Source organism: Pelmatolapia mariae, linkage group LG18 (assembly GCF_036321145.2).
Source record: "Pelmatolapia mariae isolate MD_Pm_ZW linkage group LG18, Pm_UMD_F_2, whole genome shotgun sequence".
NCBI lineage: Eukaryota > Metazoa > Chordata > Actinopteri > Cichliformes > Cichlidae > Pelmatolapia > Pelmatolapia mariae.
Window position 1 is genome coordinate 10380765 of NC_086243.1, and position 24964 is coordinate 10405728.

At 39.5% G+C, this 24964-nt stretch overlaps 2 protein-coding genes across 2 annotated transcripts; one reads left to right on the top strand and one right to left on the bottom strand.

The window, feature by feature from the left end:
- Positions 1–603: 603 nt before the first annotated feature.
- On the top strand, positions 604–24283 carry cdc73 (cell division cycle 73, Paf1/RNA polymerase II complex component, homolog (S. cerevisiae)). The gene is made up of 17 exons (XM_063461408.1): positions 604–793; positions 1481–1586; positions 1706–1775; positions 1918–1980; positions 2255–2307; positions 2807–2895; positions 2988–3201; positions 4631–4729; positions 10787–10865; positions 11616–11680; positions 18062–18119; positions 19953–19988; positions 20089–20176; positions 20537–20698; positions 21437–21537; positions 22924–23065; positions 23213–24283. The coding sequence occupies exons 1-17, from the start codon at positions 663–665 to the stop codon at positions 23247–23249; spliced, it is 1593 nt and encodes a 530-aa protein (XP_063317478.1). The 5' UTR covers positions 604–662; the 3' UTR covers positions 23250–24283.
- On the bottom strand, positions 11703–16590 carry LOC134616547 (beta-1,3-galactosyltransferase 2-like). Its single transcript, XM_063461409.1, has 2 exons — positions 15367–16590; positions 11703–13785 (listed from the first exon to the last, which is right to left on the bottom strand). Exon 2 carries the CDS (start codon positions 13667–13669, stop codon positions 12395–12397), a length of 1275 nt encoding a protein of 424 aa, XP_063317479.1. The 5' UTR covers positions 13670–13785; positions 15367–16590; the 3' UTR covers positions 11703–12394.
- Positions 24284–24964: the final 681 nt, after the last annotated feature.

A 24964-nucleotide genomic window follows, 5' to 3' on the forward strand; every position in this document is an offset into this window, starting at 1 on the left:
TGAGATTATACTTGAAAAGAAATGTGGCGACACTTTTTATAAAGTAAATTTGGATTCAGTTTTAACAACACACTAATGCCAATGTTTGGGATTTTTTGTTGTTGTTGAAAATTTTGTGTTTCAGCCCGAATTCTATGCATCAGAATTTACATTTTACTATATAATGTACTGTAATAAGCTTTACTTATCACGGTGTAATTTAGTCTTCATAAACAAAAAAACAACAAACTGCCCTTGTAACTGTGAAGGATGTTTGTCCCAACATGCTGATGTTTTCATTTTTAATTTTAAAGCAACATCCACAGTCTTTATGGTCGACATATAAAAATATTTATAACATGACTGCTGACACAGCGCTTTAGGAGATGGACATGAGATTTGGTAGTTCTCAAGTGTTTCACAACCATTCTGTTGTATCTGTCCTGCTTAACATGTACCTATTCACTGTAGCGGCGATGTAAAGCCCTTCCTAACAAAAAACTTGCTGCTCTGGAAATGCGCTTTCATTTTACCAATAATTGCCTGAGTTGTTGAGCTGATACATCACTGTGATCAAAGTAAAGTTTACAGTTTAAAGCGTCATTCAGATCAGGCATCTAGAGAGGCCGCACGATGTTGATAACCGGGGGCCTTGCAAACACACTACATACATACAAGTGAAGATGGCGGATGTGTTGAGTGTTCTTCGTCAGTATAACATCCAGAAAAAGGAGATTGTTGCTAAAGGAGATGAAGTTATATTTGGGGAGTTCTCCTGGCCGAAGAATGTCAAGACCAACTACATAATCTGGGGGTATGTCAGTGCTAATAACATCTACAAAGTGCTTCAGTAGGCCTGCAGCTGAGGCTCATCTGTTCCTTGTGCTGCTAGTAACGACGGAAGGCTCGCTAGCTACGAAATGCTAACCCAGCTACTTTCCTTGCTGCTTTCCTTAAAAGTTAAAACACCCTTTTAATTATTATTAGTGCAACAGGGCGGTCTCTTCCATAGACTATAGAGCCAATTTTACTAGCTTTCATGAAAGCCAATGTATGTCTTTTAAACTTACCTCGCGAGGGGTTCAGCCAAACTTGTAGTATTGTGTAATGCTAATTAATCATGGACGTTAGCTAGCGAGCGAGTTGTTTCACGGAGACGGAGACTCAGACAGTGGAATTGAAACACTTGCGTGTTGGTTTGTTTTTGTTTCTTTTAGTCCCTACAGTCATGACTATAAACATCTTTCTTCATCGTGCAAAAACCAAACTTTGTGCATGTGACGCAGAAATTAAGGTTGCAACTAGCAGTGCTTTAGCTAGCAGGAGAATTGTTGACAGTGGTTGATAAAGTAACTTTGGCTTTATATTCAAGCTTTAATGCGGTTCACATCAAACCACTTTAAGTGTGCATCACGCAGTAATTCACTTAAAGTTTGTTAGTTGTAAAACTGGACACTTGCATACTTTTTAAAAAATGTTTTGTGCTTGTTTTGATCTTTAGTACTGGTAAAGAGGGGCAGCCCAAAGAGTACTATACCTTGGACTCTATCTTGTTCTTGCTCAACAATGTGCACCTGCCGCATCCATCCTATGTGCGAAGAGCTGCAGTAAGTGCTCTGGAGTTCATTGCTTACCAACGTGTTGTTTGAGACCACATTTTGTCATGCATGCAGCATCTTGTAAACTTTAAAGAGTTTTGACTTTGATGATTGTGTGTTGTTTATAGACAGAGAACATCCCTGTTGTCAGACGACCTGATCGAAAGGGCTTGCTGTCATATCTTAACGGCGAGAGCTGTAAGTAGCACTTGGACGCTGAGGAAGGGCGTGATCTGTGGCATCTAGTACAGCCTTTGGCATTTTCCAAAATTATAATGACTTCTTCCAGGTTTTGGTTCACTGAAAATTTGCTTAAAATGTCCTTTTTATCCATTTGCAGCCACGTCAACGAGCATCGACAGAAGTGCGCCCATAGAAATAGGTCTGCAAAGGCCAACACAAGGTAAAGTAACAGCATTTTTACAATGTGATGTGGAGTTTAAAGTTTCATAACTTAATCCTGAAATGTTAATTTCAGGAATAATTACTACTTATAACTGCTAGTGCTAATATCAGTGATGCAACATACACTGTCCTATTTTTACAAAAACAATTTTGCATAAGTGAAATAAAGGAAGGTGGGATGAAGGAATTTGTTTTGCATAGTGATACAACGTTTTTTTGTTTGTTGTTTTTCTTTCTTTCTTATTGTTGTTTTTGTTTGTTTGTTTTTTTAGTTAAAAGAGCAGCTGATGAGGCATCCTCTGAAGCCAAAAAACCGAGAGTTGAGGTAAATTATGCTACTTCAGATGTCACATGTGGCTCATGTTGTTTTTTGTGTGGTATCACACAGGACACAGAAATTCAGTTTTCCTATTCTGACATACTTAACATTGAATTTTTTTTACATATTCTTACTGTGAGAAATGTGGACCACTCCCAACACCTGAAAATACTACAACTACTACTACTAATCATAATGACGATGATGATGATGATAATGATAATAATAATAATAATAATGTATTTTTTTTAAAATAATTCCATAAGGAAAATATTTAACTGAATTAACTTTGAGCTTCTAAATAGTGGGAAACGCAGCTCATTCTTCAGCGTTTAGTGTAACTGAATATAAAATGGGTAACTGTGTGTCATGCATGCAGGTGACAGAGTCTGAGTATTTTAACTTTTACAAATTTCAGCAGTGTGGGCAGTTAAAGGTTTTTGATATGATATCATTTTTTATCCTGCAATTTGCTAATAATGTGAAAACTGCTTTCAATCTCAAGGATGAGGAACGTGTGCGTCTGGACAAGGAGCGTCTGGCTGCCCGTCTGGAGGGCCATAAAGAAGGCATCGTGCAGATCGAACAGATCAGGTATGATCTGGTTATGAGCTTTTCCTTATTCTGATTACCAGTTCCTCCTAACAGATAGTTCAGCTTATCAAAACGTTCTCCCTGTCTTCCAGATCACTGTCTGAGGCCATGTCTGTGGAAAAAATTGCAGCCATTAAAGCCAAGATTATGGCCAAGAAGCGTTCAACTATCAAAACAGATCTCGATGATGACATAACACTGAAGCAGAGAAGCTTTGTGGATGCAGAAGTGGATGTCACCAGGGATATTGTTAGCAGAGAGCGGGTCTGGAGGACTAGGACAACCATTCTCCAGAGCACTGGAAAGGTTAGTGTACACTTTATGCCAGACGGTTTTGTGGAATAATGAAACTTTCCTTCAGAAGTAAGAGCCTTAAGACAACTGTGTTGTCAACTAGTGCTGTATAAATGAATTGTAATTGACTTGACACTGTAATGCCAGATGTATCATATCATGTAACCAGAAACCCCTTTTAACCCTACGCCATCACCTGACATGCACCTCCCTAGAAATCTGTCTAAAACTTGGGTCGACGCAGAAACAACTGAATGGCCTGGAAGACAAAAAGGGATTTCTAGTTACCTTGTGAGTTATGACATAGATTTCCCACAGAAGTCTAAATCATTCGTTAGCGTCCTGAACCCTAAGAGACAGTGCGTTGGGTTGAGAAAACATTCAAATGGCCCAGCCATGAAAGCACCATAAATGTGTACCAGTACATGGACCAGTGTGAACCACTAGATGGCAGCAGAAGCTGAATTTAAATATTAGGCATTAACTGATCTACAGATTGTTGAAAAGATGTGCTCACCTATCAGTTTAAATTTGGCTTATCAAAAATGAAACCATCTTATTTAAAGTCCATCCATCTTTGTTTTGTTTGTTTTAAGGTTGTCAGATATCTGATCTTATCTTAGTTTAACCTTTTTAAAGCTAAATAGATTTTAGATCTTGGTTTTGTCAGTCCCTCGATAAACTAATTTAGTTAGTGTGTCTCATTATGTCTAACTGGAGAGAGATTGATAGGGATAGGGAGGTAACAGTGCACAGTATTCAGTTAAGTATGAATGCCTGTTCAGATTCCACATGTTTAATATTTTTCTTTTGATATCCAGAGTATTAAATGATAAAAATCTAAACAAAAACCAAATGTTCATGAACAAGAATTTAGAGTTCAGTTAAATTAAACTAATCCTTCAGACCAGTTGTGCAGTTGAATTTTTTTTCTTTAATAAAATGTTCAAAGTAAGGCAGCTGTCTCACTTTGTAGACACTGAGGGCAGAGCCATCTTGTTTGGAAAACTTGGAATTGTAACTGAACATCTGTTCTGTGGATGGATCGCTTGTTAGGAGAGAAATTGCAGAATCATGCAAAATATTGATTTTAATTATTGTACATATTTAATGAACCTGCTGCGTTGTTTATATGCAACAGCGAATAGACCGTAACTAGTGAAATTTGAGCTCTTGTTTGAATGTTCTTTTTGTTGTGTTTACATGCAAAGACTTCTTCTGGGAAATTCCGTACTGAGGTGGGCATTATACGCCCATCGTTTCTAAACCAAACTAAAGATGTAGACAGACTGTTAACTTAACAGCACACAGTAATTAATAACTTGTACATTTTAAATGTGTTTTAATTGAATTGCTTCTGTAAAGGACAGTCTTGTTTTTGTTTTTTTTGTTTTTTTAAAGGAAACAACTCCTGCTCAACCTATTTTTGTTCCTTTTTCAGAACTTTTCCAAAAACATTTTTGCCATCCTTCAGTCCGTGAAAGCTCGAGAAGAAGGGCGAGCTCCGGAGCAGAGACCAGCACAGAACACGACTCAAGCGGTAAACTGACAAATATCCACTTCCTACAAATTACGTTACGTTATTTTTATTTATTTACTTTTTTTTATATATATAAATGTTTTTTTATTAGTTTTTTCTGTTTTCACAAATAGTACATAATTGCATAACATAATAAAGTGTACAATTCAGAACCAAAAAATAAATAAATAAAAAACAAAAACAAACAAAAAACAAATAAACAAAACAGAACAAAAACAAACAAATAAACAGACTGATAACTAAGCACAAAACACCAGCCCAGGTCCATCTAAAAATAAATAAATAAAGAGAGAATACAATACAGTACAATATCAATCAATCAATCAATCTTTATTTATAAAGCACTTTTCATACAAACTGTAGCACAAAGTGCTTTACATGGTTAAAAGCAGCCCACCTCACCCTCCCACTCATTCCCCGCACTGTCATTAACAGAAGCGGTCATGATACACACATCCCCCCACCCCCCCCACCCCCACACACACACGTACACACATATACACACACACACACACCTAAAGAGTAAAATTGGGCTGGGTACGTATTAGCCAAGTGAGGAAACACTATCACAGGGAGCTGTCTGCACCGGGAGCCGGTCACAGACCGCAGCCTCCAGGCTGGGCACACAGCAGGAGGGAGGCTAAGAAGCCCCCCAGCCAGGCCCAGAGGACCCACAGGGCCCCAGCAGCCACGGTCGATCACAGCCCTGGTGCAGAGAACCCCCTCCGAGGAAACACTGGAGATATGACCTAATAAGAATATAAACAGGATAAAAAGATAAAATAAATAAGAGTGGGATATAATATAAATATAAGTATAAACAGAGTAAGAAGATAAAAAAATGAATAAGAATAAAATCAGTAAATATTAGGTAAAACTAAATGAATAATATAAATAGAATAACAGGATAGAATAAATAAGCATAAAATAAATAACGTTAGTTAAAAGCTAAATTAAAAAGGTGGGTCTTGAGCCTGTTTTTAAAAACATGAACGTTCTCTGCGGCCCTGAGCTCCTCCGGCAGGCTGTTCCACAGTCGAGGACCATACGACTGAAAAGCTGCCTCTCCGTGAGTATGTGTCCTGACTTTAGGGACAATCAAAAGGCCAGTACCAGAGGACCTCAGGGTCCGTGAGGGTTCATATGGTAAAAGCAGATCTGAAAGATAAGAAGGCCCAAGACCATTAAGACATTTAAAAACCAATAAAAGAACTTTAAAATCGATCCTGAAACACACGGGGAGCCAATGCAGCGATTGTAAAACCGGTGTAATGTGGGCCCGCCCTCTGGTCTTCGTCAGCACACGAGCTGCAGAGTTTTGCAAAAGTTGCAAAGGTGAAATATTCTTTTTGGGGAGACCAGAGAGCAGGGCATTACAATAATCAATGCGACTGGTAATAAAAGCATGCATCAGCATCTCCGTGTTGGCCCGAGAGAGAATAGGGCGGACTCTGGCTATATTTTTTAGATGATAAAATCCAATTTTGGTTACATGTTTAATATGTGGGATAAAACCAAGCTCAGAGTCAAAAATAACACCCAGGTTTTTCACTTGTAGTGAAGGGCATAGTGAAAATGCCTGTAATTTAGACAAGAGTTTCTCTCTCTGAGCCTCAGGACCGATGATTAAAACTTCAGTTTTGTCCTGGTTAAGCTGTAAAAAGTTTTCTGCCATCCAAGATTTTATATCTACAATACAGTTAAAAAGGGCATCCATTGGTCTGGTGTCATCAGGAGACACGGAGATATACAGCTGAGTATCATCAGCGTAACTGTGGAAGTTCACGCCATGCCTCCTGATGACACCGCCAAGAGGGAGCATATACAAATTAAAAAGTACAGGGCCTAAAACCGACCCTTGAGGCACACCACATGTCATTTTATGGATCTTAGAGGAGCATGTATCCATACTCACCATAAAAGTTCTGTCTGAGAGATAGGAAGTGAACCAGATGTGTACAGTACCAGAGAGGCCCACCATGTGTTTCAGTCTGTTTAAAAGTATAGCGTGGTCTACTGTATCAAAGGCTGCGCTTAGATCCAGTAGCACCAGGACTGTGAGCTTTTGGGAGTCCCAGTTACATCTAATATCATTTAAAACCTTTAGGAGAGCCGTCTCTGTGCTGTGGTTCACCCGAAATCCAGACTGAAATATTTCTAGGATCTGTTTATCATTCAGAAAATCATTAATCTGAATAAAAAACAAGTTTTTCTAAAATTTTACTTAAAAATGGTAAGTTGGATACAGGTCTGTAGTTATTAAAATTATTGCAATCCAAATTGCTCTTCTTCAGAAGGGGCCTCACCACCGCCGTTTTAAAGTCAGCAGGGAAGACACCCGACTGAAGAGAGCAATTCATCATGTATAAAAGCTCAGCTTCAAAAAATCCATAAAGTGTTTTAAAAAGTGGAGAGGGGATTGGATCTAAAAGACATGTGGTGGGTCTCACTGTGGAGAAAACTTTCTTAAGGTTCTCAGCATTAACCAGGACAAAGCTGTCCAGTGTCTCCTCAGGTACAGTCGGACCCTCAGATGTGTTTAAAATCATATCACGAGAAGATAAAATATCACATCTGATGGTGTTGATTTTTCCCCTGAAGTGGTCTGCAAACTGCTCGCAGAGAGAGTCTGTGGGGGGTCTTTGGGAGCTGTTAAAATCAGGGTTAAATAAGTGATCTATGGTGGAGAAGAGGACCTTGGGATTATTTTTGTTATTACTGATTATTTTGGCGAAGTATGAATTTCTTGAATTCCTTAGTGTATTATTGTAAATTCTAAGTTGCTCGCAAAGTATTTGATAGTTGATTTCATTTTTATTTTTCCTCCATCTCCTTTCTGCTGCCCTGCAATTTCTTTTGAGTTTTTTGACTTCTTCGTTTCTCCAGGGTGATACACGTTTTACGTTAATCTTTTTGGTGGTGAGTGGAGCAACGGAGTCAAGGCTTTTCTTCAGTTTTAGGTTAAAATGATTAAAAATAAAATCACAGGGTGCAGGTAGAATCACAGGGGGGCATTCGTCTAAAATCCTGGTAAAATTTGCAGCCACTTCAGAGGTTAGATAGCGCCTCCTCACAGTTCGCACCGAGGTCTCCCGCTGAATAAAACCGGTGATGTTAAAAAACACACAGTAGTGGTCAGAGACAGCTAAGTCAACAACAGAGGACACACTGGTGGACATAGCTGTAGTCCCAGTAGTATGTTACAGTTTGAACACTCAAGAGAATCCTTGTAACATAATATTAGAAACATCAGGTTCCACATAATTCAAGTATGGTTCCCACACCTTAAAGAATTGATCTGTTTTTGAGTGCAGTACACATGTAAGATATTCCAGTGGCACTAGATCCAACACTACTCTTTGCCAACCTTTAATAGTTGGTGCTTTTTCATTAATCCATTGGAGTACTATATTCTTCCTCGCCGCATAGGTGAGAACCCAGTACAATCTCCTATTATTCTTGGATATTAACCGCCGGCTGGGGAGGCCCAGTATGAGAGACATAGGGTCCATCTCCAATTCACAACAGAAAATCTTCTCCATTTCAGATAACAGATTAGATCAATATTCTTGCAATTTCAAACATGACCAGAAGCTGTGAGTTAGGGTACCAATTTCTATCTTGCATTTGAGGCACATGGGTGAAAAGGTAGGACACTACTGATGTCTGCGAAATATGGATATATGCATTCTGTGTATGATTTTTAACTGTATTGCTTTGGTAAGATTACAAACTGAGATTGATTTGGCATAACTCCAGACATCTTTCCACTCTTCATCATCAATTGCTATACCCAACTCCTTTTCCCATGTGCCTTTAAGCTTCTGTGACATCACTGAAGGTACAGAATATAAAGCCTTATAAAATATCTTCACAGGTACCTCTTTGTCTGTTAAAAATAATAAATTTTCAACAGGAGAGACTTCATGATTCTCACTAAAGTCAGCACTATGCAAGATATAATGCCTTATCTGCAAGTAACGGAAAAAGTCATGTTTGGGGAGAGAATATTTCTCAACCATTTGGTCAAATGACATAACTACATTGTCAGAGAATAAGTCCCTCAGTCTGTGAATTCCTTTGTTCTTCCATTCCTTAAAACCTATATCTAACATCCCCGGTTGAAAGTCAAGATTATTCACAATAGGGGTAAACACAGATGTTAACTTCAACCTTCCCTCAATTCGACATACTGACCGCCAGGCCTTAAGTGTATTAAGTGTGACTGGATTATCACAGCTCAATCTAATATCTTTAAAGTTCTTAAAGAACAGTAAGTCCCTTAATGGATACTTTGAAAGAGTGGTTTCAATCCCCAACCAGATAGTGTAAATTATTTGTGACCCAGTCATGAATATAGCAGATGTGAGTACTCAATTGATATGTTCTAATATTTGGTAAATCTAAACCCCCTACTGAACTTGGGAGCTGCAATGTAGCCATCTTAAGTTTTGGTCTGCGTTTGCTCCATATAAAAGAGCTTAGCCAGCCATTCAGATCCTTCATCACCCTATTTGAAAATATAACTGGAATCATTTGAACAGGATATAACAGTCGAGGCAAAATATTCATCTTAATCAAAGCTATACGTCCTAGCCAGGAAATGGGAATTCCATCTCTCCAAATCCTGCTTTACCTTCTCGAACAGAGGGACAAAATTTGCTTTATACATTTGTTTAAATTTTGGAGTTATAAATATCCCTAAGTATACAAAACCTGTGGGGGACCATTTGAAGGGGAAGGAAAACAGTCCAGTTGGCACTGAATTAAGGCTCCCAATTGGCATAGCCTCCGACTTAGTCAAATTTACTTTATAACCAGAAAATTGACGAAATGTATCAATAATGTTAAGTAAAGCCGGTATTGATGTCTCTGGATCAGAAATAAATATTAAAACATCATCTGCATATAAACTGATCTTATGCTCATAATCGATTTGCAAGCCCCGTACATCAGGTGCCGTCCTTATAGCCTCGGCTAACGGTTCGATGGCAATAGCAAACAAAAGAGGTGACAGTGGGGCAGCCTTGCCTCGTTCCTCTATACAATGGGAAACTATCTGATTTCAGTCCATTAGACAAGATGGACGCCTGAGGATTATCATACAAAATTTTTACCCACTTAATGAAATTATCACCAAGACTGAATTTATTTAAAGTATAAAATAAGTAAGTCCATTCTATCCGGTCAAAAGCTTTTTCAGCATCCAGAGAAAGCACCAAACCGCCCATATTCCTTTGCTGAGCAGCCTGAATTAGATTGAGAAGGCGCCTGACATTATTACGAGAATTACGGCCTTTTATAAAGCCTGTTTGATCTTCTTTAATAATTACAGGCAGGAGAATTTCAAGTCGAGTAGCTAATATTTTAGAAAGTATCTTCCGGTCCACATTTAGAAGAGCTATCGGTCTATAAGAGGAACAAGACTCTGCGCACTTCCCCTTCTTCAAAATAAGAGAAATATTAGCTTCCCTTAGAGTCTGAGGTAATCTATTATGCAAGAACGAATAATTAAACATATTAAGTAATGGGTCTATTAACAGCTCACTAAATTCTTTATAAAATTCACTACTAAAACCATCAGGTCCTGGGGCTTTTCCGTTCTTTAAAGTTTTTATAGCGTTTAGTACCTCCTCTCTAGAAATGGGAGCATTAAGGGTAGTCCATTACTTTTTAATGGACCTGAATCTTTTTTTTTTTTTTTTAAGTATGTATTTGTACATGGTTTAGATTTTAATCACACTTTTTTTGTAAATTAATTTCTTTACAATTTGAAAATACAGGAGTAATAAGGAGGATTAAGAGTCAGTTGATGATTTGTTGGTTGTATAAGCACACACCTTTAATTTGATTAGCTGTTACTCCTGTTACGTTTGCATCTCATAAATAAATCAGAGTTAAAATTGACATATATTCATGTTTCAAATGAATTTGTCCAAAGTTATGTGTGCAAAAATAGTCTGTAGGTGTTTGAGTTAGTTGCAAATCCACTATAGTTTAGACTGAAGAGTGGTGTGTTTGTATATACAGGTATTGATTGTTTCATATCTTTTCCAGGACCCGTCCCTAAGGAACAAGCAACCTGTCCCAGCTGCCTATAACAGATACGATCAGGAGCGATTCAAGGGAAAAGAAGGTGCGTTTTAGAAATGCTTTACTGATCATTTTAGTATCGATCCTTTTCCAAAAGAGTGCTTGTTTGTTTGAGTTAATATAAGTTCACTGATCCACAGTTTCCACATTTAAACCCAGCATCAGTAAACAAATGTGGTCAGATTATGGAGAGAAATTAGCCTCAAATCATTGCAAATGCATGCGATATGATTCACAAGCGTAAACTAAAGATTCACAAATGTGTACAATGATATGTGTGTAACCTTTGAGAACAAAGAGGCACGTGCTTTAATCCACACACACAAATATGAAGCAATCTGACCACACGTGAAACTATTTTACAAATGCGTCCATCCAAACTTGAGTAAAGACTGATCATTTATGATCATTTACGCACAGTTTATTAAGTTCAGCTTCACGAATCAGATCATTTTCTCTTTCAAAAACATTTCTGTGCGCGCACACATCTAAAAATAATAATCTCTCATGTCCTTCAAAAAAAACATAAATGCGTAAGCACCAGTCACCTGATACCCACAGACCACGTCACATGCCCACTTTTAAGGCAGATTTAACGCTGCTAGCTTCACACAGATCCACAAATGTAAGCTGCTTTCAAGTCCCAGTGTAAAACTGGGACATCTGGGCTTAGAAGGGGCGAACATGTTGCATAATATGCAGGTATTAGATTTCATTATACTTACACTTTTAAAGAAAAAAAACCTCTTTGTTCAGCCAGTGAGCTGCAACTCATAGCATGTTGTTTTCCTAGAAACGGAGGGCTTCAAGATCGATACTATGGGCACGTATCACGGCATGACCCTGAAGTCAGTGACGGTAAGAAAGAACTTTTTGCACGATAACTACTAACCAAAACCGCAACCTGTAACACATGTATGCAAGCATGGTTTTCCACAGCAAGTTGAGACATAAAGTCTTTCAAGTATTTAAATACGTAGCACATTTAAAATGTGCTATGTATGTAACAGCATTTGAAAGACAGATGAGTGCTGTTCTTTCTAAATATATTTTACTGTTTCAAAGAAATTCAGCACAAAGTACAGATAACTGGATACATGTCCTCTGTGTAGGTAATGATGTCGCATCCTTGCACATCACCTGTCACAGCCATTTTTCAAAATAACTTCTTGGACAGTTTGATATGTGGAGATATTTACTTGCACTGTCTGCTTCAGAAATATAAAAGTCATACAGTAGCTCTGATTATTACAAAAAAGTACTTTATTTCTGTACAGTGAAGCACACCGTGCTCTTTCATAAAATAAAACTCCAGTAGTTTGACTCAGACGTAGAAACAGTTTTTATCTCTGTTGTACAAAATTGGCTAGAGCACTTGATTCGTTTTTTACATTTCCAACATTTATGCACATTTTGTGTTGTGGATAAAGTGGGTTTGGATTATGAGTAAAGTCCCTTGATATGAAGTTCAAAAAAGAGAATGTGCCGAGATATAAATCTCTTTTTATTTTGTTTTTATTTATTTATTTATTTCATTTTTAACAGTGAGCATGTGAGTGTAACTGTGTCCTTTCACTCAGCTGATTTCTCTCCAGTCACTCTGTGTAAGTGTGTCCTGCCTGCTCTCTCTTTAAATGCGTTGATGCAGGCGTTTCGCTTGTTGCTCTGAAGGTGATGCCAGTATTTCAGGAGCTCATTGGGATGAAACCCATGTGATGTTATCAGATGGCTGTACTTGCAGCTGGAGTAAGATACTCGCCAGTGGTTGAATAAGAACTCATTTGGTGGTGGCGTGGGTTCGATTCCGAGGCTGGCCAGACATATTCCCACAAACACGTCCTCCAGATGCAGATGGCGGACACGTAAAGACACTTGATAGATTTTCCTTGCGAGATCCCCAGAAAAGACGTAACCAGTCCCAGAGCAAAAGGTGGGATATTTGTCATCTGGGTACAGCTCCGGGGGCATGTACCACTTGCTGTTTTTATTTCGGTTGGGTGCGTAGCCTCTCATGTTGTTTCCTGTGAAGTAGTTCCTCCTGGGCTCCAGTTCAGGCCTGAGCAGCTTAAAAATGAGGTACTCTGTGTTGACGAACATGTCGCTGTCTGTCTTCATGACGTAGCTGGTGTGCGGACAGTGCATTGCAACCCAGTTTAGTCCCATCAGTGTCTTTATGGTGAGGTTTTTGTAAGAATCCAGGAAGTCCTGCTGAATGATATCATGATGCCTCCGGCTCTCTGCTTCTAGCATCCTTTGTTGTAGAAGTCCCAGTTCACCATCTTTTTTCCCCAGCAGAAAGAGCCGGATAAATCCCAGAGCTGGAGCAACACTCTCGTTCCCCCACGTCTGGCGTATAGCATTTCTCGCCTCCACCTGCCGAGCTTCAGTGGCAATCAGCAACACCAGAAATGGCGCAGCTGTGTTGTCTGCACATTTATCAGGCTCGTTAATGATGTAAGGGTACGGTCCGTGGGTTATCGTGGCGCTGAGGTCTGCGTCGTCTCTTTGGCTTGTGTTTGCTGCCAGAACGTTCTCAAAATTTGGGTCTGGTTGAGTTGGGTAAAGTCCCTTATTTTCACGGGAGCTGATGTTGGCGTCAGCCTTGAAAGTCTGTTGAGGAACGATGACGAACCTCCACTGTGAATGGCGGGCGCTTGTGTTCCATTTGGCTTTGGTGGTGTGAGCTGCTCCACCTCCATACACCAGAGGATGCCCTCTCCACCATGGCATACCAGTGAGCCTCGGCAGCCACACCTGGTGGACTAGAAAGAACAGCACACCCAGCAGAGAGAGCAGATACAGAAGTTTAGCTGTGTGTGTGCAGCAGTGGCGTCGTTTCCACTGCATGGTTTTGATACTTCTAGCCTTGACAGTTGTTACACTTCAATCCAGTTGTCAGCAGGGTTTCAGCTCGTGTTGATGAGTAAGATTTTTGAGACACTTTGTTGATACCCAGTGATGGCCTAGGAGACAGTGGAAAGAAGAGTATACATTTTCATAGTGAAAAACGAAATTATACTCACAGTTTAACCATGTAGTTTCATTCTGATAAGGCTGCAGTTTAAAGTAAATACCAGCCAAGTTAAGCAAACTTGACAGCTATCCTGGTGAGCACGTTTCATTTTTTGACTTGGAAAAATACACAACTTGATTAGCCCTTCCTGTTGTTTTTAAATGTATTTGATATCATATTAATGTAATGAAAGTACATTTCTAAAGTCTAAATATAGTTTGTAGGCTTTTATATCAACATTAAAATCTACAAAATTACCTGCTTTGACGTCTTCCTCTACCACACTCTTGTTTCGTTTTTGTTTTCATGTAATAATGCTAAAATGCTAGTTGTGTAACCCCCAAAATAAAATACAAACAAAAAGGTCAACTGACAGATGGATACTGCTGGAGAAACTGTGGGGAAAATATGGCAGATCATTTTCATATATTTTGGAAATGCCCAATAATCCAACCATACTGGAGTGAAATGGTCGAATCAATTTACTTGGTGACTGGTCTCAAATTAAATTTGGATTTCTGTACTGTGTATTTGGGCGATATCCCATCAGCAGTCTCCTTAAAGGACAAATATTTGATAAACATCCTGTTGGGAGCGGGCAAAAAAGCGCTTACCAGGAAGTGGCTGGAGAAAGAGACCCCAATAAAGAAAGATTGGATAGGAATAATGGAGGAAATATAAAGAATGGAAAAACTTACATCTCTTTTGAACCTCAAAATGGACCAATTTCATAAAAACTGGAGGAAGTGGGAGAGATTTGTTGAAGGTGGTAATGTGGGATGATGGGTGGTGGGTTATATAACCAGAGCTTAGCTAAGTATTTTCACGCAACCACTGGAAGAAGGAAAGCCTGCTAAGGCCGTGGCCACTGTTTTTAGAAGGCAGCTCATAAAATACACTGGAAATACCCTTCCCAATATCACCAGGGGTGGACCGTAAAGTGCTGCGTGGACAGTAGCAAAAACCTGACGACATGGGACCTGAAAAGAGGTGGAGGGGAGCTCCCCCAGACCGGGTAGATCTGAGGGTTTCACTGTGCCAATATGTTATTGCCAGTGTGTATTATGTTTTTTTGTTTGTTTGTTCGCTTTTTGTTTTTTTGTTGTTTTTGTTTTTTGTTTTTTTAATGTGGATGATTGTCAAAATTATAAAACTTTCAATAAATAAAATAAAATGCTAGTTGTGGCTAATTGTAGATAGTCAATAGACGGTGTGTAGTTTTTGCCTGTTATACAGAATCCAGATGAGTTTTTCTTTTTTTTTTTTTTTGAAAGAAAATTACAAAACCCCTTTAAAGGAGCCTAACATAACAGGGAGGACTTTGTGAGGGCGTAAACTCTCTGCACTGTTGTATGCTTCAGTAGAAGTAAGTTTTTCTCCCTTTAGAAAGACACACCCTTTACATCCTGTAAGTTAAACCACAACCAGATGAGTGATTTTTCACATTATTTGTATAATATCAGTCATCTGTTATGACTGTTTTTATGTCGATGTTCATCTGAATTTTCAATTCTTTACAACATAAACTCACCTTTTTCAGTCTAAAAACTTGTCTCTGTGGTATTCATCACTGCTGGATAAATTACAGTCTTCACACATTCCGACTGGCCTCTCGGTCTCTGTTCCTGCGGTGCTTTTGCCAGATCATAAATGCACACAGCCCCATGTCCTCACTTTTTCTTTTTTTTTCCTGCAGCATATGTCAAATTGTCCTCTTCTTTGGCTGGTATTGATAAAGGTTTCTGTAGTCAGTCCAGGGAAATTAATTTTTCCAGGTAATCCTAGCTTTTTGCCTCATGCGTGCACAAATGTGCTGCTAGTTCATGCGTGCATGCCTGGCCAGAGCATGTTTGAACGCTCCGGTGTTGCAGTCTTTCAATCTGCCTTGGCGCATTGTCCCTAGAGGCTTGATTTTAGCCGTGGTGTGCTGCTTCTTTTGCTCATGGCCGAAGAGACAAGAGAAACGGTAGTTGACAGTAAGCTGCAGCCCTGGGTCCTTTTACTGTCCCCGCTGTCATATTGTGTATATCAAAGCAGCCACGCAGAGATGGGATTCACATCTGAATGATAAATAAGCCTACATGTCTCCGTTCAGCTTTGCTCCCCCTTTCTGTGCTTATCCTCGTTTCCTCTTGTTCTTCCTCTTTGATTCACATGCCCGCTGTCCACTGTGCTTCTCAGATCGTTCAGATTTTGGTTTTTATGCTTATCCCCCCTCCCCATTCAGCTGCCTCTCACGCACTGCTCCTTCTAGCTAGAGGGATGAAAGCAACGGGGGAGGAGGAAGATGAACGGAAGGAAGCGCTGTGAGTTGTGAGTTCGCTCTGAAAGGCAGCTCTAGGCTCGATGGCATTACGCTCTCTCACCACGTCACGCCGTCTTTGCTGCTGTTGCTGCCTGCTCTGTTAAAGGGGAGGGGGTTGGGCTACTGACCTATTTGTATTCACACCCACTCTGCAGAATGAGGAATAAACCATTATCTCAAGTTGGCATGCTGTGAGAAAAGGGAAGAGAGGCCATTGTGTCCACACTTCCACAAGTCTTAGAGGGTCGCTGATTTAAAAGTGGCAAACATCAGCTTACATGTTGTTGACTGAAAAACAGTGGACATTACCACCCAAACCCCCAGCAGTCTGTCACCCCCAGCTATCATCTCACGCCAACTTCTTGCATATAGTTAATTAAAATTATGTTTATACTAAGCTCACTCAACCATGTTTGTCCATGTTATGTTTTTGGGGGTTTTTTCGGGGAGAAGAAAGGGTAGAGAAAGAAGAGTGCTCTTTCTTTTTTTTAAATCTAATATTTAGCATCTTTGCCCATGCTACAATACATATATTTTATTTGTGTCAGGTAATGACAGAAAAATAAAAAACGCCGACTTTTCAGGTGACAAACCACAACTGTGATTCTTAGCAACACAAAGGCACAGAGATGACTGAAAATGCCGGCATAAGTACTGTTGCTGAAGCGTGAACTGAAATTGTAAGAGACCATTATGTTTTTATGACTGTTCCAGCTGTAGAAATCCCATTTCTGAATTTTACAACATAATCACAGTGTTCTCATCCTGTGAGAAAGTTTGACTCCACTAAGTTTTGCATGTTGGACTTTTATGTTTCTTTTTTCTGGTTTCATCTAAACATCTAGGCCTTTGCCGTAGCTTAGTAGACTGGTGGTGCAGATTGAATTACAGAATAGATCGATTTATTGTAAGCTATTCTTCAATGTACAGTTATCACCCATCACACCTGCTCCGCTCTGCTCTGAGTCCAGTCTGTACTCCTTCTCCCTCAGACTGATTCAACCTCACTGCCACAGAGAACCCTTGAGGAAATCATTCCTACTGTTCTCTATAAAGCTGTATTTAAAACTCTTCATGCTGTGAACAGGTGAACACACCTGTGAACACACCTGTGAACAGGCATAAAATCCCAAATGTACTTTGTATTAAACCTTCATTCAGCTGGTTTTTTTTAAATTTGCTTTTTTTATGTAGTGTACATATTATTTATATTATTTATTAATGCAATTTCACTTCTCTCTCAGGCAATGTCAGTCTTACTATTACTGTTTTTTAACTACATTTTTACTTTTTTGTTTTTAATCACTGCTATAACTCTATAAATTCCTGCATAAGGCTTTTATCATGTGCTTCTGGCACTTTTATTCTGACTGTATTTCTTTGTTTATTACAGACTCTACTATTTTTACTTTTTATGTTTCTGTTCTAACACCCAAATTTTCCTTGTGAGGTCAGTAAAGCAGCTATCTGTCTTGTTTTGTAGGTAGGTTAGCCCTGACAAGTTTAGCTCTCTTTCACAAGGGTAACTTGTGAATAAGAAGAACTAAGAAAAACTACAGCAGTGTAATTAGCATTTGAGAGGTTTAAGAAACTTGCACTCACACTCAGATGGGGCCTTCTAGTTAACATTAACCCACATTCAGTTCAAGCAGATGAGCTCCAGAGATGCAATTTATCTGTAAATGACACATTTTGTTGTGGAGCTTCAGTTAGACGTTACCTTACAGATCAGAGGATTTGGAGTATATTTGATACTTGATGCCCACTAATATTTAACTGTTGGTTGATTGTAGTTGTGTTAAAATGCTGAAAACTTTAGAAAACAAATAACAGATCACGATAAGGATGACTACCAGCTGCTTCAAGAGCAGCTGCTCCCGTACCTTGTATTTTTAACCTTGAGGTGTTGCGTGTTTTCTAGGAAGGAGCATCTGCTCGAAAGGCCCAGACCCCTGCACTGCAGCCTGTACCTCGTCCAGGTTAGTGTTGAATTCTAAATGTTCATGTTTAATCATGCATAAAGAATAAATACAGAGTAAAAACATTTTTTTGTTTTTGCCCATCGTGCCATAGAGTGTAAGGGCTGTTTCTGTTTGAGAGTTTGTACTGGAGGGATGTTTTTAACAAAGACAAACTTGCACTCTGTACTAGTACAATATTCTTTTCTGTGCCTTATTTTTCATATAGCAAGGGAAAATCCTCCATTTAATAGAAAAAACCAGCTAAAAACACCCTATAGTCTGTACAGGCTCCAGTTGAGCCTGGGCTAGTTCCTTTTTCATTCATTTCTCAAGGGTTAAATTGATTCTGTCATTTTTTTTCCTCCTCCCAAATCCTGACGTAGTCACGTCATGACTGTTTTCAGTTTTCAAAAAGTGCTCCCAACACTGCCTGTTAGTATGTGCTGATCAGCTCTTTTCATATATCAGTCACTCAGGTCTCTTACCAACAGTTTCTAAAGGGACTTTATCAGAGTGTTGTGTAATAATAACTGTATTTCCTTTATTCACAACATCGACTGTTTCCAGGCGTGGCATTTAGACACATGACAGTACTAATAAAAAAAGAAAAGAATATTCACATGATTTCTGAATGAAGCTGCATCACTAAAATAAACTTTTGTCTGTAGAGAAGAATCACATGTTTATTTGACTCTTCTACAAACACTGACCTAAGATGCTCTCTTAGCAACTTCCCATTTTATGTGTGGAAAAAATAAAAAGTAGAATCAGTTTGACTCATTTGGCCTGCAGCAGAGGTTTTAAGCTAAAACTTTGTCTTTGAGTGTGACTGCAAGTCTGACAAAAACTGTCTTTTCTGCTTTATTTAATTATACTCCAATTAGCAAAAGACTAAACTTGTAAATATATTTAATGGTCTTTCTTTGATTGTTGCCATTACTTTTATAAACTATCTAACGGTTCTGCAGTTGCTCACTCCATGGTAGTATTTCACATGGGATTTATGCATTTTTATTGCTTTCAGTTTTATCTCCAGCTGCTTCAGCCGGTTGGTAGATACATAAAATATTGAATCCTACATCAGACAGCACATGATCTGGTCTGCACTGGTGTTGAAAGAGGAGAGGATGCATTCTTATGAAGAAAGTTTCGTGTCAAGGAAGTGACTTAACAAATACTTGATGCATAGGAAGCAGTTTTACTGATGTAGGATTCAATATTTTATGTAATGAAATATGGGTTGATGGCAAATTCTGTTCTTACTTAGATTTTAAACAAGGTCCCAACTTAAACCATCATGTAACTGAACCACTGTTGGTGAAATGGAGGAACTTGGCGAATTGGCTACATGTATTTTTAGTCTAACATAAGATCCTTTTTCTTTTTTTTGATCATTTGACACACTCAGTGTATGCAAGCTTTAAGAGGTCTCTAGGCAAAGTCGTGTTTCCTTTTTCTTTTTCCTCTTTTGGACCTAAAGGGTTTGTTTATTTCATTGGTTAAAGTTGGCATTAGGTATACCGATAGACACCGGTTTCTTCCAACTATCATTTGGAAGCACCTCCCCTTTTCCAAACAGTTTTTAAGGATAAATTCCAAAAAATCCTTTCTTTGTTTCAAATTATCGAGCATGTCAGGTTTAGTGATGTTCGTTCAGTCCTTGGATGTTTAAGTCTTACTATTGTTAGAGCTTATGAAGAAAGTTTCATGTCAAGGAAGTGACTTGACTTAAATACTTGATGCATAGGAAGCAGATTTACTGTGGATTGTTGTTCTTGTCTCTGCACTCAATATCCACATTCCTGTTTGTATTTATTTAAAAATATGTTCTTTTGACTGTTTTCTCTCTAGTTTCACAAGCCAGACCTCCACCAAACCAGAAGAAAGGTACATCACATTTGATCAGAGTTAATCACTCAGTTTTTTTAGTAGTACTGACCAACTGAGCTCTAGTTTTAAACCATTTTTAATGTGGTTTTCTCTGCAGGATCCCGAACACCAATCATCATCATCCCTGCTGCCACCACCTCCCTCGTCACAATGCTCAATGCTAAGGATCTCCTGCAGGATCTGAAGTAAGTACAAATCATTAGTGTCCTTCTTCTTTCTCTAAAGTGTTCACATAATGAATCAATTGCACTGTCTTCCATGCATTTATTTGATGTTATTTGGTGGTTGATGTTCTTCAGACACGCAGTAGTGGGGTTTTTTTGTCAAGTTGCTCAACACTAAGTATAGGGCAGAGATTGAAAAAGAGCTTGGCATGCCAGTGGTGACTGTCTGTGGTCGTTGAGATAGAGCAACAACTGTTTGGAGGTTTAATGACTGGATTTAATGTTGGCACCTCTGCAAAATGGGCAGTGCTGCCAAGAAAGGTAAAAACTGTACCCGAAGGAGAAGCAGTGAAATGACTTCCAGACTCTGGCCTGTACCAGGTTTATCACATCCGAAGAGAAGAAGAAGCAGGGCATCCCGCGGGACAATGAGGTTCTGCTACAGAGGCGCAAAGACCAGATTCAGCCTGGTGGCACAACACTGAGTGTCACCGTGCCGTACCGCGTCATCGATCAGCCGCTCAAACTGGCTCCCCAGGATTGGTCAGTATATGTATTTTCTCAGTTATATTAGCATTTTACACCATACAGGAACACTATGGAAACAACAAGCCTGTACTTTTATCATGAAATGACCGTTCATCAGATGACTCAGCTGTTAACGGGAATATTTGAGTCTTTAGCAAATATGACTCATTATTATGCATGCAGCCTGTGTTGAATTATGTTTCAGAGTCTGAGTTATCATATAATTGGTACACAGTGCTGGCCCATTTTTGTATTTTTGTTGAATAATTTCAGAGGGAAATGCGAGAGGTGTGCGTGTCCTCTTCCTCACTTCTCACTCCCTCTGCTGGAGCAAGTCTTAAGCCCATGTATAACACCCACTGGTATTGGCATATATGGCACATTACTGGTACTTGTGTAGCACCTTTCTACTTAAGTTGAGTACTCAGTGCTTCCTACTGCAAGCTGCACACAATCATACTCTAGTTGCTGCATTGGATGCAACTTTTCAGTAACCTGCCCAAGGACATGTGGAGCCAGGAGCCAGGAATCAGTCCACCAGTTTTCCGAACCACTCCACTTGACCTACAGCCGATCAAGAATTTCAGTATCGGGGCATCCTTGGTTGTAAATCCAACATCAGAAAAACACATATTGTCATATTAATGATACCTTGCCCTCTGCTGCAGTGTTCAGTGAATGTGATTACAGCTTATTGCACCTTCTTTAAATGTTTAATCCTGGTTTTTTTGACAAGCCTGTTTCTTCCTGCAGGGATCGAGTGGTGGCTGTGTTCGTGCAGGGTCCTGCCTGGCAGTTCAAAGGCTGGCCGTGGCTGCTGCCCGACGGCTCTCCTGTCGACATTTTTGCCAAAAGTAAGCAATATTGTGAAGTCTATTTAGAAACTGTCTTCATCACTGTGTTGAAAGAATAGCAGTAAAAAATGTTTGAAGTCGTGATGTTTGGTTTTCCACTCATTCAAAGAATCAGCAAAATTGTAAACTCTGTGCCTGTTATAGACATATTTATCTGTGGACACCTTTCAAAGCAGTCAGTGTTACCTTACAACAATAAAATTAACAACTATATCAATATTAAAGAGAGATTTAAGTTTGAGATTCAGAAATGTAAAACATAAGGCGTTGCTGGTTATAGGTGATATGCTGATATGAAAGGTAGGTTTTGCACTGTGCTTTTAAGCTGTGTCATAGTTTGGTTGACGGAGTTAAAGAGGTAGTGAGTTCCAAAGATGAGTCGCAGCTAAATTCTCTAGTGTTAAAGTCTGAAGCGAGGAGCAGTGAGGAGAGCATGGAGCACGGGCAGAGGTGTGAGGAGATGAGGGTGCCAGGTCATGGAGAGCTTTGAAAGTGAGGAGCAGAATCTTGTATTGGATGTTCTGGGAAATGGGGAGACAGTGAAGCTGGATGAGAATAGGTGTAATATGATAAGTGTGGGTGATTATTCTCTCTGCAGAGTTCTGTACAATTTGGAGCCAGTTAAGAAGTTTTGGGGGGAGATCAGAGAGAATAGCATTCCATTAATCCAAAGGCATGGATTATTGGAATGCTATTCAAGGGCATGAACTGGAACTTGTGTGTAGCCTGAAGATGTTAGGTGGACTTGGATGTTATTGATGTGGGTGACAAAGAGAGTATTGTCCATCTATAGAGACATCAAACAGAGTGTCCTTTCATTCAATAAAATAACTTCATGACGGCTTGCAAGCAGGTAATGAGGAAAGGACGGGCAAAGGAGTTGTCAACGTAAAAATGAAACTATATTTCTGAGAAGAAAGAGATAATTTATAAATAGCATGGGGTCCAGTACTGATCCTTTAGGGACCCCATGTGTGACTGAGGCTAATAGTACAGTCTTGCCTTGAACTATATCCTGTCAGAAAGGAAGGATGTAAACCATTCTCGTGCTGTGTCCTTGAGTCCAGCACTGGCTCGTCATTCTAACAGAAGAGGGTGGGAAGTGGTATCAAAGCAGCACTGAGGTCAAGGAGGATGAGGATGGTGAGAACAGTGCCATGTGATGTCAGGAGGGATGTCAGTGGTCTGTCTAGAACGGAAATCGCATTGAAATGGCTCGTAGAAATTATTGTTAACTAGAGCTGTGGTGCCACCGTGTCTTCCAGGATTTTAGAGATGAGGTTGGAAAAGGATTCAGAGGGTTGAATGTGTAGAATAAACTAAGCGGTTGAGGAGATATTACCGAAAAACATCCTTACGGTTGCATGAATGCATTTTCCCCTCCAGTTCGAGCCTTTCATTTAAAATACGATGAGGCAACGACTGATCCCAATGTGCAAAAGTGGGATGTGACCGTCCTGGAGCTGAGCCGCCACAGACGCCATCTGGACCGGCCCGTCTTCCTGCGCTTTTGGGAGACCCTTGACAGGTACTTAATTTTTATGCACTTAATTCAATTTCTTAATTTAATTTAATTTCACCTCGATGCACCTTTTTTTTTTTTTTAATATGTAGTTAACGAAAACTTTCTGTAACAAACTCTTTTCCTCGTTCCCTTTTCTTCCTCGGTGAACAGATACATGGTGAAACACAAATCTCACCTCAGGTTCTGAGCCAGGATCACAGCCACAGACACCGAATATCCCACAAATTAATTCTTCAGCCTTCCCCTTCTCCTTGGTCCAACTCCCTCATCCAAGCTGCCAATCCATCTTCCAACATGATCCCCATTTTAAGAGGAAGAGGAGGAGCGATCATTCCAGGACTTCCTCCAGGACTCCTAATGCAGTGTGCTGGAATTGTTACTTTGGACATCAGAAAGGAGATTTTTGTGTTTTTGTTGTAATTGTTTTCTAATGTTTTCAGGTAGTTAAAGACAAATACCAAAATAAGTTTTATATAAAAGGTAACATGCTGTGGAGATGATTAAAACACAGTACTAAGCTACATGAGCTCAGAGGGAGATGCTTGTCAGCGGTAAACAGGAAATGTGAGCGTTTTAGTCTGATGAAAACGTGAGAATCTCTGGGTGCAACTGAGGCAAGTGCTGAGTTTAAGGAAGAGACTTTCTTTACACGTCTCTTTTTTTTTTTCTTTTTTTGGGGGGGGTGTTTGTGGTCTGAATGTACATATGTGATCAAATCTGTGAGAGCCAAAACTCCTTGAGCAGAGAGGGGAGTGCAGGTAAATGTGTTCATATGTTAGATTGCTCCTCTGCTCTCACTCAGTTAAAATGATCTCAGTCAAGCAGTCAATGCCTAGTTCAGTTTTTGACAGCTCTGCACACGTCTTGGTCATGCAATGACCTTGTTAAACTCCTTTTTTGTTGGTGTTGTGCTAGATGAGAGAAATTATGGAGAGTATTGCTTTAAAACATCACATGAAAATAGACAATAAAGCCTCTGAGAAACAAGTGCTTGTGTGCGGTCTGCTGAACGTGGGTAGTGCTTATTTCATTATTCTTCTATGTCAGTAGTTTAATGTTGGTTTCATTTCATCATGTCACCTGAAATACGTTGGGTGGTTAATGAGGCTGAACACAGATGCAGCTGAGCCCTAAAATAAAGCTCCAGTTTTACTGTGTGGCTCCAGCACTGTTACATAATGTCTTGTGAAATGCAGCTACTATAAACACAGTTCTAACACATTTTACTGTTGCAGTTAATAATCTGCTCGGGGTTTGATGACTTCTTAATCAAAATACTCATGGATTTGTTTTAGTTCGTATCAGAACAAGTGATCTGTGACAGCCGTGATTGGCTTCCTAAGCATTAGGAATAATCTCATTGGGACTGGAGGATGCTTAAACTGGATAGAGTGCATGCTTGCTTATTTTCCATCGTATATAATCTCCAGACGCTTTATTGGGAACACCTTAGTACTTCAAGGTTTGACCCCCTTTTGCCTGCAGCTCTGCTATAATTCTTTGTGGTGTAGATTCAGTGAGGTGCCGGAAACCATGTTGACATGACAGCGTCGCACAGTTGCTGCAAATTTATCAGATGCACGTTCATGATGTGATTTCCACATTCATCCACGTTCTCCTACATGCCCTCCAGGACCAAGCAGCAGACAGAGGAGCTTTATTAACATGTGAAGAGCCCGACATTTCTGACAGGGTTTAAACAAAGAGCTCAAAGGAAGAGTCGGTATTGGACTCCACCAGGTGGGCAGAAACACAACAGCACATGAGAAAACACAGTGACATAAATGCTGGTTTCATTTTATTTTACATTAACATTTTAACATCAAAATAAACACGTAATTAACAAAAATCCTGTTAAACCCACTCAAACTCCTCCATAAATGAACTCAAAATCCCATCCCA

Coding starts and splice junctions, on each gene's coding strand:
- cdc73 (XM_063461408.1), top strand. CDS start 663: ATGGCGGATGTGTTGAGTGTTCTTCGTCAGTATAACATCCAGAAAAAG. Junction 794..1,480: donor ACCAACTACATAATCTGGGG/GTATGTCAGTGC, acceptor TTTGATCTTTAG/TACTGGTAAAGAGGGGCAGC. Junction 19,989..20,088: donor TCCACCAAACCAGAAGAAAG/GTACATCACATT, acceptor TTTTCTCTGCAG/GATCCCGAACACCAATCATC.
- LOC134616547 (XM_063461409.1), bottom strand. CDS start 13,669: ATGCAGTGGAAACGACGCCACTGCTGCACACACACAGCTAAACTTCTG.